The 16,737-nt window shown below is 48.4% G+C and overlaps 1 protein-coding gene and 2 long non-coding RNA genes across 3 annotated transcripts in view; 2 read left to right on the top strand and 1 right to left on the bottom strand.

The window, feature by feature from the left end:
- PPP5C (protein phosphatase 5 catalytic subunit) overlaps positions 1–5,630 on the top strand; it is a 30,561-nt gene extending 24,931 nt beyond the window's left edge. Inside the window, 3 exon segments of the mRNA XM_081200385.1 lie at positions 935–1,113; positions 2,347–2,428; positions 3,592–5,630. Coding sequence (XP_081056511.1) covers positions 935–1,113; positions 2,347–2,428; positions 3,592–3,654 — 324 coding nt within the window. The 3' untranslated portion in view covers positions 3,655–5,630.
- Positions 4,035–6,315, bottom strand: LOC308590632. Its single transcript, XR_014009819.1, has 2 exons — positions 4,590–6,315; positions 4,035–4,378 (listed from the first exon to the last, which is right to left on the bottom strand). It is a non-coding gene; the product is annotated as an uncharacterized lncRNA (long non-coding RNA).
- Positions 6,316–8,714: 2,399 nt separating this feature from the next.
- On the top strand, positions 8,715–14,767 carry LOC308590648. The gene is made up of 3 exons (XR_014009838.1): positions 8,715–10,959; positions 12,919–13,027; positions 13,866–14,767. It is a non-coding gene; the product is annotated as an uncharacterized lncRNA (long non-coding RNA).
- The last annotated feature ends 1,970 nt before the right edge of the window (positions 14,768–16,737 follow it).

The raw sequence follows: 16,737 nt of genomic DNA on the forward strand, positions 1-16,737 counted from the left end.
GCATTTCTCCAGGACTAAATTACTCTTGGGGCCTGGTATCCCCTCCCACAATGATTCTGTGGAGGAGTCTGCCCCTTTGCTGGGCTGAGTGCTGTCTTCGATATACATAGCGGCACCACCTCTAGTACGGCCTTCTCTATCCAGTGAGAGAGAGCCAGTGTGGTGTAGTGGTTAAGAGCGGTAGTCTCGTAATCTGGGGAACCGGGCTTGCGTCTCCGCTCCTCCACATGCAGCTGCTGGGTGACCTTGGGCCAGTCACACTTCTCTGAAGTCTCTCAGCCCCACTCACCTCACAGAGGTGAAGAAGTGTGCATGCACACGAAAGCTCATACCAAGAACTTAGTTGGTCTTTAAGGTGCTACTGGAAGGAATTTTTTTATTTTCACCTCACAGAGTGTTTGTTGTGGGGGAGGAAGGGAAAGGAGAATGTTAGCCACTTTGAGACTCCTGAAGGGGAGTGAAAGGCGGGATATCAAATCCAAACTACTACTACTACTACTACTACTACTACTACTACTACTACTCTTCTTCTTCTTCTTCTTCTTCTTCTTCTTCTTCTTCTTCTTCTTCTTCTTCTCCTCCTCCTCCTCCTCCTCCTCCTCCTCCTCCTCCTCCTCCTCCTCCTGCCTTATAGAGCAGGGTTCTCCAAACTTGGGTCCAGCTGCTTTTGGACTACAGTTCCCATCATCCCTGACCACTGGTCCTGTTAGCTAGGGATGATTGGACTTGTAGTTCAACAACAGCAAGAGACCCAAGCTTGGGGAATTCTGCTGTAGAGCTCTTCTCCTTTTGCCCGATTCTGTCTCCCGAGACAGATGAATGCCAGTGGATTTCTTGGTGTCGCCTGCATACTGGGCACCCAACCCCCCAACCCCCATCTCATGTTTATAAGGCTGCCGTTGCACTCAAGGGTGTCTTTCTCTCCTCCACCCAGAACGGCCGGTCCATCAGCAAGCGTGGCGTGAGCTGCCAGTTCGGGCCCGACGTCACCAAAAGCTTCCTTGAACGCAACCACCTAGATTACATCATCCGCAGCCACGAAGTCAAGCCGGAAGGGTATGAGATGGCTCATGATGGCAAGTGTGTCACTGTCTTCTCTGCCCCCAACTACTGGTGAGTGAGTGAGGGGGCACGCTGCCGTGGTAGTGCTCTACTTCCTATTTTTTTATATATAAACAATTTTTTATTAGTTTTCAGTTACATAAATCCAAAATAGTAAAGGTAAAGGGACCCCTGACCATTAGGTCCAGTCGTGGCTGACTCTGGGGTTGCGGCGCTCATCTCGCTTTGCGTTGGTGCTGACCATTAAAGCCCTAAACGGCCTCAAAGGCCCAGTAGACCTGAAGGAGCATCTCCACCTCCATCGTTCTGCCCGGACACTGAGGTCCAGCGCCGAGGGCCTTCTGGCGGTTCCCTCGCTGCGAGAAGCCAAGTTACAGGGAACCAGGCAGAGGGCCTTCTCGGTAGTGGCGCCCGCCCTGTGGAACGCCCTCCCACCAAATGTCAAAGAGAAAAATAACTACCAAACTTTTAGAAGACATCTAAAGGCAGCCCTGTTTAGAGAAGCTTTTAATGTTTTATAGGTTATTGTATTTTAGTGTTTTGTTGGATGCCACCCAGAATGGCTGGGGAAACCCAGCCTGATGGGTGGGGCATAAATAATAAATTATTATTATTATTATTATTATTATTATTATTATTATTATTATTATAAAAAAATTCCTTCCAGTTGGTCTTTAAGGTGCTACTGGAAGGAATTTTTTTATTTTGACTATGGCAGACCAACACGGCTACCTATCTGTAACTATTATTATTATTATTATTATTATTATTATTATTATTATTATCCTGTTCGTGCTGATAAAAAGTTAACTCCAGCTTGTGGTTTTCTGCTGCTGGCTCGCTTCTGTCAGGCAGAGAGGTTGGGAGGTCTTCTTTAACAAAGGCTGCCTTCCTCGGAGAGGGACGCTGGAAGCCGCCTTAGGTCGGTGGGACACTTAGCCAGCTGCTGGCCTTAACTTGAGAGCCTTTAAATCAAGGATAGAGATCCCTTCTCAGCCAAAGGGCCATGTTCCTTTCTGGGCAACCTCTCAGGAACCGCATGCCTTAACCCTAACCATACTTGTAAGCTTGGCAGTGCCCCAGATTTTGATCCACCGTTCCTCTGCATTGGGTCTTCCTGCCGTGCCTTTTATCGGCCTGTTAGCCCCCATAATGTGCAAAAACCGTTCATGCCCTCCCTTGATGGCGCTCCCCGCCTTTTCTGGGGGACGGGGAGGGGGTTCTGAAAACCCTGAGAAAATGCTGCCCTAACCCTCTTCTATCCCCCCACCTTCTCTTTCCCAGTGACCAGATGGGCAATAAGGGTTCCTACATTCACTTGCAAGGCTCAGACTTGCGGCCGGAATTCCACCAGTTCACAGCAGTGGTGAGTCACAGCACTGGAACGATGCGCTTAGTGGTCGCACGCAGCTCTCAAGTGCGCCTGCACCGATGCCCCAACTCCCACTCGGCCCCCTTCCTGGGATCTGTCCACGCAAACAGGCCTTTAATCCCAGGGCTGTGGGTTCAAGTCCCACATTGGGCAAAAGATTTCTGCACTGCAGAAAGTTTGACTGGATGACCCGGGATGTTGCATTTGGCCAAGTCTGTTTGTATTCACAATCCTGAGTTGGCAGAAGTCACAAGGTAGCCGTATTGGCAAGAGCTGTTGATTTTCCTATGAATTACTGTATTTTTTGCTCCATAAGGCGCACCGGACCATAACGTGCACCTAGTTTTTAGAGGGGGAAATCAAGAAAAAATATATTATTTCCCCCTTATTGGTGAGAGAGCTTCTTGGGGCTGCCAGGGGAAGCCCGGGTTCCCCTCCCCCCCCAGCCCCAAAGAGCAAAGAAGCCAAAACAGCGAGCGGGATCCATCCCGCTCGCTGTCTTGGCTTCTTTACCCTTGTGCAGCCTCTCCGGCAATTCCCCCACCTCCTGCAAAAGCCCACAGGAGCCGCACACCCTTTAAGGAGTGCGCGGCTCCTGCGGGCTTTTCTACGAGGAGGGAGAAGGAACTGACTGGCCGTGTCAGTCCCTTCTCCCTCCTGGGGAAAAGCCCGCAAGAGCCGCGCAGAGCTTGTGTGTGGCTCTTGGGGGCTTTTCCTGCCTGCCTCCCCCCTGCATTCGCTCCATAAGACGCACACACATTTCCCCTTACTTTTTAGGAGGGAAAAAGTGCGTCTTACGGAGCGAAAAATATGGTACTTACTGAACACCTGTGGTAGGTGAAGACGTGTGCATGTTCAGGAAGCCGTCATGTAAAAACATTTCATGCTATCAATTTCCTTCTCCCTTCTTTTTGTAAGAAGGTGTGAAAATATTTTTCACGCAGGTGTCACTGGATCAATCGCGTCGGTTTTGCTGAATCAGTTAAACCAAAAAGCTTTAATTGGAACAATTTGCTACAATTCTGAGTGGTGCTTTTGATGGGACAGGGGGCACCGGGGAGTTTATGGAACCAAGGGGACGGGGACCTGATTTGAGGACCCCTCCTCTAGAAAGGGGTGCACCTTTGCTAACCAAACCTCTCTTCCTCCTTCCCCAGCCTCATCCGAACGTCAAGCCAATGATGTATGCCAATTCGCTGCTGCAAATGGGGATGATGTAAGCTGCCCTCCAGCTCTGCCAGCTCGCACCCCCCCCCCCACCTTCTTGCCAGGAGACCCCTGCGCTAGGCAAACAACAAATCCCCCTTCCTTCCTTCCTTCCTTCCTTCCTTCCTTCCTTCCTTCCTTCCTTTTTTTTTTGGTTACAGTTCCTTCCGACATCAGCCTTCACTACAAAGCAAGGGATATTTTGGCAGGTGGGGTGGTGATTAAGCCTGAGCATCTCCTGCAGGGTGTGTGTGTGCTGAGGACTGCGTCTGTAATACCCCCCACCCACCCCCCAGAAGGCAGATACTGTCCCAGGGCGACCCTCACCTTTGCTAGCGTTGTGTAATGCGCACAGGCAACCCGAGAAAACGGCAGCCAGAACGTTAGATAACAATTTTTTTTAATATATTGGAAGACTGTATTTATTCCTTACCTACTCTGATTTTTTCCCCTGCCCTCCCACCGGTTCTCCTTCATCTTTTCCCAGCTTGAAAGCACTCACGATTCTGCAACCCACCAGCCTGGAGGAGTGGGGCGGAGGTTGAGGGCTGCCTTTGCCAGCCTCTCCCCTCTTCCCCTCCTCCAGTCCCGGAAGATCAGAGCTCAACTCCGTTAGGTGTGTGCAAACACACCCGACCCCTTCCACCTTTCCCGTGGGTTCTGCGTCGCTGCAGAGAAACTGTTCGGTTTGCCCAGGCGTTCGGAGCTCAAGGGGAAGAGCTGATCCGTTACCTCTGCCTCTTTCCTGCGCCACCTTGTCATAGTGACAAGGGTTCTTCCATCTCTGGGCAAGGATGGCTTCTCAGCCTAGCTGCCCGCCAGCTCTAATCTCTTCCCGGGTACTTTGTTGGTCCTGTCGTTGTGTTCCCAGCTAGCCCAAGCCGAAAACCCCAGGAGAACGTGTAGCCTGTGTGCATGTTTGTGTGTGTGAATTTTTCCATCCTGATGCCAACTGTGGATTAGCCTCAGATGGACTATTACTGGCCACCGTCCCCAGCGCAGTACGGAGCAGGGGAGGGGGGCTTCTGGTAATTTTGGGGTGGAGACAGGAAGGGGATTGGGGAAGGGGATTCGGGAATTGTGTAGGGCTGACCCTTGGCTTTCGGGCCCCCTTCATTCCAGCCTCGCAGGGATTGTTACGCGTTCCAGGGAGGGGAAAATTCATCAGGGCATTTTGACGACTCTCCCGTCTTGAGATCTGCAGGCTTCGGGGATCCGTTTGTCCAGGGGCTGGGGAGACTTAACACCGCTTCCGGGGCTTTGATCCTCTCGAGATCCTTCTCGACCTCTTCCCTGTGACTGATTTGGAGGGATCACTCTTTTAGTCCAGGATATGCTGCTGGTGGGATCTTGGGAAGGTCAGGGTCCTCTCTCTAGGGTGGGGGGCTTCCAATTCTGATATTGCACAAGCTTGGTTGAGAGAGAGAGAGAGAGAGAGAGAGAGAGAGAGAGAAAGACCTCAATCTCAGCGGAGATGTCAGTATCTGCCTTGTGGCTCCTGGTTCCCTCCTGGTTGGTTTTATTTCCTTCCCCTAGCTTGTGCATTTTATGTTTTTGTCGCCAGAGGATAAAACTGCCTGGGGGTGAGGGATCAGCCTGAGGGGACCAGCTTTGCCAAAGGGCTGAAGAACTGGGAAATGGAGAAATTTGGTGGTTTTTTTTTTTTTTTTTTTTTGCTCCTATTCCCCGCCCCCCCAAAAACACTCACACCTTCTTGGGACCTCCCCTTCCTGCTCCCGCTCTGGCAAGGCATCGTCATTTCGGCTTTTCCAAACTGAAACGAGGCTGCTTTCTTCCCCTATTGTGGCCGAAAAGAGAAACCAGCGAATATTCCAGAAGCACTTTGGATGTTCTTATTTCCATGCTGACCATGGAGGGTTTTTATACATCCAGGATTTCCTCTCCACTCGCCCTCCTACCTATTTGAGCTATTTTACTGTCTGTAATTAAACAAAAGATGTTAAAATAAAGTAACTATTGAAAGACCTGCTAGGTTGGGTACAGCCTCAGTTTTTTCCTTCCCAAACGCTTCATTCTTAAAACCCCAATCAACTCGGACCCCAAATATCTGGAAGATGGCCTCCTTCCCCACAGGCGTGCTCTGGTGTGTTAAGATCAGCAGAGGAGGGTTCCTCCTCTCTCTGAAGCTCAGGGGGGCAGGTTGGGAGAGGGCCTTCTCTGTGGCAGCCCCTAAATCAGGGACTCTCAAACTTTGGTCCCCAGCTGTTGTTGGACTACAATTCCCATCATCCCTAGCAAGCAGGACCAGGGGTGAGGGGTGATGGGAGTTGTAGTCAAACAAGAACCGGGGACCCATAGCTGTTGTTTTTTAAAAAACCACATTTATTTACATATAGACATAAACACACAAACACTACATACCAAGAAAAAATAATAGAAACATTGAACAACGTACTTAAACATACAAAAAGTTAACATTACCTACACCCATGTGACTTCCTTCCACCAGTGCTCGTCTTCACTTAGCCTGTAATTTTTTTATTCACATTGCAATTTTTATCTCTGATCCTTAAACCTCTTGTTTTACTCTTGTTTTTTCTAAATCAACTTTACAAACTTAATCTAAACAGATCAATGTGTTGTTTTTGGAGCAGTGTTTGCTCATATAGTGTTCAAACCATTTCCATTGTTGCCTTAAATTCTGGTTTGTTTGATATCTTTTGCCATTTCAATGAACTCGTTAATTTGTTTAGCCAATCTTCTTTTGTGGGGATGTGATTTCCTTTCCAGTTCTTTGCTACTAGCAGGAGCCTTGCTGTGGCAGTACAGTGGTACCTCCGGTTACATACGCTTCAGGTTACATATGCTTCAGGTTACAGACTCCACAAACCCAGAAATAGTGCTTCAGGTTAAGAACTTTGCTTCAGGATGAGAACAGAAATCGTGCTCCAGCAGCGCAGTGGCAGCAGGAGGCCCCATTAGCTAAAGTAGTGCTTCAGGTTAAGAACAGTTTCAGGTTAGGAACGGACCTCCGGGATGAATTAAGTACTTAACCCAAGGTACCACTGTAGCGTATAAAAATAGTGTTTTCCTGTCTTGTGGTATATCCTTGCCCATTATACTCAATAAATAAGCCTCTGGGTTTTTTCCTATAGAGATTTTGAGCATCTTTTTAAATTCCTCGTTAATGCAATTTTTAACTGTTCCACAGCCCCACCATGAGTGCATCACAGTACCCTCCACCTCCTTACATTTCCAACAAAGACTGGATTTTGACTTGCCTATTTTGGCAAGCTTTGTGACATTTATTTCCTTCACCACACGGTCCGAGGGGAGGTTACAACAATATAAAAATGCAACCTTGAAATAAGTTGGGACAGTTTACAGTCGCAAGAATAGGGTGGGCCTTAAAATAGGTAGCATGTGGTTCCTCCAGCCTATCAGGAGAGGGGCGTTCACCTGCAAAGAGTGACGCCCGCTATGGAGACCTTCTCTTGAAGGTAGAGGGCTTCTTACTCTGGCTGCCCTGCTAGCAGTGAGGGCATAAAGGAGCTATGGCCTCAGCCCAGTATACCTGAAGGAGCATCTCCACCTCCATCGTTCAGCCCGGATGCTGAGGTCCAGCTCTGAGGGCCTTCTGGCAGTTCCCTCACTGCGAGAAGCCAAGTTACAGGGAACCAGGCAGAGGGCCTTCTCGGTAGTGGCACCCGCCCTGTGGAACACCCTCCCACCAGATGTCAAAGAGAACCACAACTACCAAACTTTTAGAAGACATCTGAAGGCAGCCCTGTTTAGGGAAGCTTTTAATGTTTGATGTATTACTGTACAGTGGTGCCCCGCAAGACGAATGCCTCGCAAGACGGAAAACTCACTAGACGAAAGAGTTTTCCGTTTTGGAGGTGCTTTGCAAAACGAATCTCCTATGGGCTTGCTTCGCAAGACAAAAATGTCTTGCGAGTTCCTGCTGGTTTTTTCCCCTCCCCCCCCTTTTCTAAGCCGCTAAGCCATTTATCAGCTGATCCGATAAGCTGCTAAAAGCTGCTAATAGCGCTAATCCGCTAATCCGTCAATGGGCTTGCTTCGCAAGACGAAAAAACCGCTAAACGAAGAGAATCACAGAACGGATTCTTTTCGTCTTACGAGGCACCACTGTATTTTAATACAGCGGTACCTTGGGTTACATACACTTCAGGTTACAGACTCCGCTAACCCAGAAATAGTGCTACAGGTTAAGAACTTTGCTTCAGGATGAGAACAGAAATCGTGCTCCGGCGGCACGGCGGCAGCAGGAGGCCCCATTAGCTAAAGTGGTGCTTCAGGTTAAGAACAGTTTCAGGTTAAGTACGGACCTCCAGAACGCATTAAGTACTTAACCCGAGGTACCACTGTATTTGGTTGGAAGCCACCCAGAGTGGCTGGGGAAGCCCAGCCAGATGGGCAGGGTATAAATAATAAATTATTATTATTATTATTATTATTATTATTGGGGATTGCCAGGGGTGGAAGGCAAAAGTCTTTGGTTCCCCCGGTATGCACAGAAAGCCTTGGAACTGGGGTGGTTGTTTTGCTTCCCTTTGAAAGGAATGGGACTTCTTGGTGAGATAGCCCCCTCCTTACTGTCCTTTCGCACCCAGGGGGGAAAGGATTTAAAAGGGGGTGGAGTGGGGGGACTCTGAGCAAATTGACATTTCAGCCAATGAAGGCAGAGGAAGAGAAACCAGTGGAGTGCTGCCCCCAAATGCCCCCAAATCTATGAGGGAATCGGTGGAGTTGGAAAAAGCACACAGTGACTGGATACTGAGTCTGTGCAGCTAACTGAAGATGGATACAAAACGCCTGCCCAAGTTATCATCTCCCATGGACCAACGTTAAGCAGACTGCTGGGGAGGTTTACTTTGACCAACAAATTGGAGGATCCCCGTTTGGTTGCCTGGGATTTGCAGCCGTTTGTGCCCTGGGTTCCGGTGTCCCTGGAGACGCCAGTGAATTCAAACGCGATGCTGCAGAAGCAAAGCAGTTATGGCAGTTGAGACGAAGCAGCTTCAGGAGAACTAGGATGATGATAAGGTAAAGTAAAGGGACCCCTGACCATTAGGTCCAGTCATGACCGACTCTGGGGTTGAGGCACTCATCTCGCTTTATTGGCTGAGGGAGCCGGGGTACAGCTTCCGGGTCATGTGGCCAGCATGACTAAGCCGCTTCTGGAGAACCAGAGCAGCGCACAGAAACGCCGTTTACCTTCCCGCCGGAGCGGTACCTATTTATCTACTTGCACTTTGACGTGCTTTCGAACTGCTAGGTTGGCAGGAGCAGGGACCGAGCAACGGGAGCTCACCCCGTCGCAGGGATTTGAACCCCCGACCTTCTGATCAGCAAGCCCTAGGCTCTGTGGTTTAACCCACAGCGCCACCCGCGTCCCTAGGACGAAGGTATGCCTCATAAATACATCACCCCAGAATTAGCATTTGAGGAAGGGCTAGTCCATCTCTCCCTGCCTTTATCTCTTTATCTCCTGATCCTTCTCCTCAGGTCCCTTCTGCTCCTTTATCTCCACGAACTCACAAACCTGGTAGCACATAGCATCCTTAGGCAGCTACTAGGGTCCCCACTTGTGACAAGGCCTCACTGATGTGCCATTATCTTGCCCCCTCAGTCCTGGAGTGTTGGGGAGCTATCGTTTTTAACTTTCCACACTCACTCTGGGGCGTGCTGATAAATTGGTCCACCAGCAGGGCTAGGAAGCCCATAGTCCTTTTTGTCAGCGACATCCCAGCGGGTATATCATCTAGGGTTGCCATACTTCAAGAAGTAAAAATCAGGACACAAAACTTGTTGCACTTTTCTGGGGAAAGTTTCAAAGAAAACCCCGGACATTTTACTGCTTTCTCAAAATTCCCCATGGACGCTAATTCTGTCACTGGGATCCTGGACATGTCTGGGGAAATCCGGAACATATCAATCAATGTATGGCAATGTAGCGTATGGCAACCATACACAGGAAGCAGACATAGGCAAAGTTAGGATCCAGGCATGCTTCTAGCTCCAGAGATTTTAGCCACAGAAATACTCAAAAGGTGTTTTTTTCTTTTCTTTGTTCCTTCTGCTCTACACAGGAAATTGCACCAAGGAGCGAAGTGCATGGGCTGGGACCTGTCAGCACCCTCTTTCTCCAGGCTCCGCTTATCCCTATCCCCAAAACCCAAAACACCCCTCCATGCCCCCCAAACCACCTGCCCGCCCCATCTCTCGGGTTCCTGTCCCCCACATCCCAAAAATATTCCTTCCCACCCGGCAAAACCCCATAATTCATACCCCACAAGTTTCCACCCTCCGCACTTCTCAAGAACCCCCCTGCTCCCCCCTGATGACCGCCCCTATAATTAAGCCATCTCTCCCACTTAAACCCACCATTACCCTTCTGATCCCACCCCAAAACCTGCCTTCTTCCTCCTTGTCCCCTTCTCCCTCGATCCACACTGCATCCCCCTCCCTTCTGGTCTCCCCCGAAAATATCCCCCTCCCCCACGAGTCCCCCTCAGAAATTGTCTCATATTTCTGCTCCCTCTCCCTTCAGCCACCTCTGGAATATGCCCCTGTTGTGTACTGAGTAGTATATTTCAGCCCCCCTGCCCCCTGAAACCCTCCCTAAATATGCCCCTTCCCCCCTGAAACTTTCCCAAAATATGCCCCCTTGCCCCTGATACCCTCCCAGAATATGTCCCCTCCACCTCTGAAACTCTCCCTAAATATGCCCCCTTAATCCCTCCCTGAATATGCCCCCCCTCCCTGAAAGGTTCCCATCGTATGCCCCCTGAGCCCTCCCTGTAAGAGACCCTTTTTTGCCCCATCCCAGCTCTGCCCTTGCCCTCTTTAACCTATACCCCAGAATACTGGGCTGAATATGATGATTAAAAACCCTTCTCTTCCCCCCCCCCCCGAATATGCCCCCTTCCATTCTTTGCGCCCGCCCCCCGTCGTAAGACAGTCAGGGTCAGAGGGATGGGGGGGGAGGAAAATAACCCTACCAATAAAATATCAAATAATAGTATTCTGCCTTAGAACCCTACATGAATGTAAATTGTGCCTTGGAGAATGCATCCTTTGAGAATGTATTGTTTTCGCAGTATCTAATGTGTCGTTTTGCTGTGCCTTTCTCAGTGACTTTAAAATTGCATTTCTGAATGTATCCTCACTGAAATGTATCTTTCCATAAATGTATTTTTCCTCAAAATGCTGTATTATGCTGTACTTTTCTGAATGGATCCAATTGTAGCTGCCAAAACACTCTCCACACTGCCATCTACTGGGCCGGGGACCCGTAGTTGAGAAACACTCTCCAAATGTTGGAACCCACGGAGGTGAGTCTGGCATCTTCGTAGTACAGCTTTCGACAAATGCTGAAGGCCCACTCCTCTAACCTGGCCTTTGACACTTGGGTTGAGGACACCAGCCAGGAATACCAGAGCAAAACAGCAGGCTTGGTCTTGATTGAAGACTGTCGCGACAGGACTCCCACCTGCCACCAGGTGAAACAAGATGGAAGCCCAGAACAAGAGAGAACCCAAACTTTTATTAGCTGCTCATCCCCGTGTTACACCCCCTCAAACTACATCACTCATACATCACGGTTACATCATGAAAGGGGAGGTCTGGTGGCCGTAATCTGAGCATCCTGGACCCTGCCCCATGGTTCTCCTTGCCCTCCACCAAACACCCATCAAGTGAAGCAAAAGAGATCTTTACATTTCCCTGTTTCCCAGCCAAGTTAATCACACCCTTTTGTCTTCATCTGGGTTTGTTATTTCTGGAATGGCTGCCTGTCTGGCACTCAGGTATCAGGATGCCAGGGATTATCACTCAGGCAGAGGGGCTGCTGAGCAGATGAACTCACAGGTCTATATGAATTTCTGAAGTTTTCCCAGTGAGCCAGTACATAGATGCATTTATCAGTGAATTCTTACATTTGGTATCGTGCAGCAAAGGCCCTTGGAATAGATAGGAAGAAACTGTGATGGGGTCTTTTGTGGGGACAAATCACAAAAGTCACAAAAGCGATTGTGCTGGTTTTGGTAGTGGGCTGCATGGGCATGATATCTGCTGGAGGGGCAACCCCCCAAAAAACCTATACATAAATTCCTGCAACAACATTTTTAGGACCTACCTCCATCTGGTTGTTGTTTCAGACTGTTTTTAACACTGTGCTTTAACTGTGTGGCCTTAGGGCGAAGGGATTATTATTAATTGTTGAGTCACTTTGAGTGAATGCCACCCTTGCTTCCAGTCCAGGCTTCCCCAAACTTGGGCCTTTGGTTGTTTTTGGACTACAACTCCCATCATCCCTAGCTAGCAGGACCAGTGGTCAGGGATGATGGGAACTGTTGTCCAAAAAACAGTAGGGGACCTAAGTTTGAGAAACACTGCTTTAGTCAGAGCCCATTGGGACTGTTGCACCCAGGTCAGAGTAGTTTTGCTTGAGACATTCACTGATGGTTTACCGGTAATCGCTTTTCTACATAAAAAGGCAACCATAATTTTAAGTGACAGACATTGTTGTTGTTGTTATTTAGTCGTTTAGTTGTGTCCGACTATTCATGACCCCATGGACCAGAGCACGCCACGCACTCCTGTCTTCCACTGCCTCCCACAGTTTGGTCAAACTCATGCTGGTAGCTTCGAGAACACTGTCCAACCATCTCGTCCTTTGTCACCCCCTTCTCCTTGTGCCCTCTATCTTTCCCAACATCAGGGTCTTTTCCAGGGAGTCTTCTCTTCTCATGAGGTGGCCAAAGTATTGGAGCCTCAGCTTCAGGATCTGTCCTTCCAGTGAGCACTCAGGGCTGATTTCCTTCAGAATGGAGAGGTTTGATCTTCTTGCAGTCCATGGGACTCTCAAGAGTCTCCTCCAGCACCATAATTCAAAAGCATAAATTCTTTGGCGATCAGCCTTCTTTATGGTCCAGCTCTCACTTCCATACATCACTACTGGGAAAACCATAGCTTTTACTATATGGACCTTTGTTGGCAAGGTGATGCCTCTGCTTTTTAAGATGCTGTCTAGGTTTGCCATCACCTTTCTCCCAAGGAGCAGGCGTCTTTTAATTTCGTGACTACTGTCATCATCTGCAGTGATCATGTAGCCCAAGAAAGTAAAATCTCTCACTGCCTCCATTTCTTCCCCTTCTATTTGCCAGGAGGTGATGGGACCAGTGGCCATGATCTTCATTTTTTTGATGTTGAGTTTCAGACCATATTTTGCGCTCTCCTCTTTCACCCTCATTAAAAGGTTATTTAATTCCTCCTGACTTTCTGCCATCAAGGTTGTGTCATCTGCATATCTGAGGTTGTTGATATTTCTTCCGGCAATCTTAATTCCAGCTAGGGATTCATCCAGCCCAGCCTTTCGCATGATGAATTCTGCATATACTGGTAAGTTAAATAAGCAGGGAGACAATATACAGCCTTGTCGTATTCCATTCCCAGTTTTGAACCAATTAGGCTAGAAGAAAAAGATTGAAACAAACTTCATCTCTATTAAGAGTGCATGCAGAGAATATAGCTCACATTTGTACCAATCAGGCTGCTTGGAATTATCAAAGGTTTTTGATTCTGGCAATGATCTATTTGGCTAAGAAAAGTACTTTTAACCAGTGCTTTTCTTCTAGGAAACAAAAAAGGTGCCAGTACTGTGTACCCCCCAAGAAAAAAACAACTGGCTGGAGCTGCCCCTTTATAGTTTTGCTCTGTAAAATGTGTGTATAATTGACTAGAAATAATTAGAAATGATTGCCAAATACTTGCAGTTATCCATTAATATTTAGCATTGACATTTTCAGATTCATTGGGTTTCTGAAAGCAGTTCATGCACTTTCCCCATGAAATGTAGACTTACCAAGCTAAATGTTGTCAAATCACAAAAATGGAGCAGTTTTTAATTCCTTGCACCCAATATTTTCAAGACCCTTCACTGAAGAAACTTGCAAACTTAAGTTTCGCCCCCTTAAATGACATGCCCTAATTATGCATTTAAAACCATGATGGAGTGTTCTAGAAAACCACCGATCTTGGAGCCAAAGTGGGTTGCAAGTGATTCTGGGTAAAGTGGTACCCATGATTATCAACCGTTCCCCATAAGCCTCAGTTTCCAGACCTATTATAATCTTGGGTACCACTCTACCCAGAATCCCTTGCAACCCACTTTGGTTCCAAGGTTGGTGGTTTTCTGGGTTAAGAGCGGACAGTGTGGAAAATGTTCTTTGTTCTGCAGGAGGAAGGTTGGAAAACGCTGCAGGACTTTCTCTCATTTGCCTACTTGAAAGACAGGCTATAAAGGGAGAGGAAGGAAGCATTGAAACACTTAAAAGAAAGGAGGGCAAGAAGGAACAGGTTCAAGACAGAGGAAATGTCAGGCCAAGAGCTGGGAGATGGAGGAGCCTGTCTAGGCAAACACTGGGAGAAGAATATCAAACCGCGCTTGGATAAGGAGCTATTTGTTGTTGTTGTTGTTGTTGTTGTTGCTTAGTTGTTTAGTCGTGTCTGACTCTTTGTGACCCCCTGGACCAGAGCACGCCAGGCACTCCTGTCTTCCACTGCCTCCCGCAGTTTGGTCAAACTCATGTTGGCAGCTTCGAGAACACTATCCAACCATCTCGTCCTCTGTCGTCCCCTTCTCCTTGCGCCCTCCATCTTTCCCAACATCAGGGTCTTTTCCAGGGAGTCTTCTCTTCTCATGAGGTGGCCCAAGTATTGGAGCCTCAGCTTCAGGATCTGTCCTTCCAGTGAGCACTCAGGGCTGATTTCCTTCAGAATGGAGAGGTTTGATCTTCTTGCAGTCCATGGGACTCTCAAGAGTCTCCTCCAGCACCAGAATTCAAAAGCACCAATTCTATTGGCTATGGCCAAAACCAGCAAAACACCCTCTGCGAAGAGTGCCAGGGAGGGTTGGACCCTACTGGCAAATGCCAGTTGCAGCCCTGCTCTTCCATAACAGAGGGCAGCTGCTTCCCTCTGCAATCCTGCAACCGTGGCAAGAAGGCGGGTTCGGATCGGTCTCTGTGTTCAAAAGGAATGCTTTTCCTTTTGGGGTGTTTGGGGGCAGGGTTCAGGGGCATAGCCAGGATTTGGGGTGGGGGCCGCGGAGGGTTTCCCCCCCTTTTTTAAGGAAATCAAAGTTGTTGATCTTTCTTTAGGGTGGGGGCAGGTTCTGCTGTGGGGGCAGCACCTCAGATAATTGAGTAATAAGCGGGGCTGCCCTTGAAGCTGACCCAGAATATACCCAGTGGATATAGCCTACCTTGATTTCAGCAAGGCATTTGACAAGGTGCCCCATGATATTCTTGTAAAGAAGCTGGTAAAATGCGGTCTAGACTATGCTACCACTCAGTGGATTTGTAACTGGCTGACTGACCGAACCCAAAGGGTGCTCATCAATGGTTCCTCTTCATCCTGGAGAAGAGTGACTAGTGGGGTGCCACAGGGTTCTGTCTTGGGCCCGGTCTTATTCAACATCTTTATCAACGACTTGGATGATGGACTCAAGGGCATCCTGATCAAATTTGCAGATGACACCAAACTGGGAGGGGTGGCTAACACCCCAGAGGACAGGATCACACTTCAAAACGACCTTGACAGATTAGAGAACTGGGCCAAAACAAACAAGATGAATTTTAACAAGGAGAAATGTAAAGTATTGCACTTGGGCAAAAAAAATGAGAGGCACAAATACAAGATGGGTGACACCTGGCTTGAGAGCAGTACATGTGAAAAGGATCTAGGAGTCTTGGTTGACCACAAACTTGACATGAGCCAACAGTGTGACGCGGCAGCTAAAAAAGCCAATGCAATTCTGGGCTGCATCAATAGGAGTATAGCATCTAGATCAAGGGAAGTAATAGTGCCACTGTATTCTGCTCTGGTCAGACCTCACCTGGAGTACTGTGTCCAGTTCTGGGCACCACAATTCAAGAAGGACACTGACAAACTGGAACGTGTCCAGAGGAGGGCAACCAAAATGGTCAAAGGCCTGGAAACGATGCCTTATGAGGAACGGCTAAGGGAGCTGGGCATGTTTAGCCTGGAGAAGAGGAGGTTAAGGGGTGATATGATAGCCATGTTCAAATATATAAAAGGATGTCACATAGAGGAGGGAGAAAGGTGGTTTTCTGCTGCTCCAGAGAAGTGGACACAGAGCAATGGATCCAAACTACAAGAAAGAAGATTCCACCTAAACATTAGGAAGAACTTCCTGACAGTAAGAGCTGTTTGACAGTGGAATTTGCTGCCAAGGAGTGTGGTGGAGTCTCCTACTTTGGAGGTCTTTAAGCAGAGGCTTGACAACCATATGTCAGGAGTGCTCTGATGGTGTTTCCTGCTTGGCAGGGGGTTGGACTCGATGGCCCTTGTGGTCTCTTCCAACTGTATGATTCTATGATTCTATGATTCAGAAACTCCAGCGGGTGCAGAATGCCGTGGTGAGGCTCTTTAGGGGGTCCTTGCCGCAGGATCACATTCACCCAGTGCTATACCAGCTGCACCGGCTCCCAGTGGGATACAGGGTCAGGTTTAAGGTGCTGGTTTTGACCTTTAAAGCCCTATGCGGCCTAGAACCCACGTCCCTAGGGGACCGCCTCTCCTGGTATGCCCCGCAGAGGACCTTAAGGTCCACGGATGACAACACTTTGGAGGTCCCGAGCTGCAAGGTGGTTAGACTGGTCTCAACTAGGACCAGGGCCTTTTCAGTACTGGCCCCGACTTGGTGGAACGCTCTGTCACAAGAGACTAGGGCCCTGCGGGACTTGACATCTTTCCGCAGGGCCTGCAAGACAGAGCTGTTCCGCCTGGCCTTTGGTTTGGACTCAGTCTGACCCTTATGTTTCCCTCCCCTTATGGTTTTGACTTTTAAAATGAGGCTGCATTTTAAATTGCATTATAACCTGTATTTTAAATTGGGTTTTCCCCCCTATTATGTTATTACTGTACATTTACTGGTGTTAGCCACCCTGAGCCCGGCTCTGGCCGGGGAGCGTGGGGTAAAAATAAATTATTTATTATTATTATTATTATTATTATTATTATTATTATTATTATTATTGCTTTCAATGCTTTTCAATGATATTTGTGGATCTAGGGGGACAACTGAT

Source organism: Podarcis bocagei (genome assembly GCF_964188305.1).
Source record: "Podarcis bocagei genome assembly, chromosome: 7".
In the NCBI taxonomy this organism is placed as follows: Eukaryota; Metazoa; Chordata; class Lepidosauria; order Squamata; family Lacertidae; genus Podarcis; species Podarcis bocagei.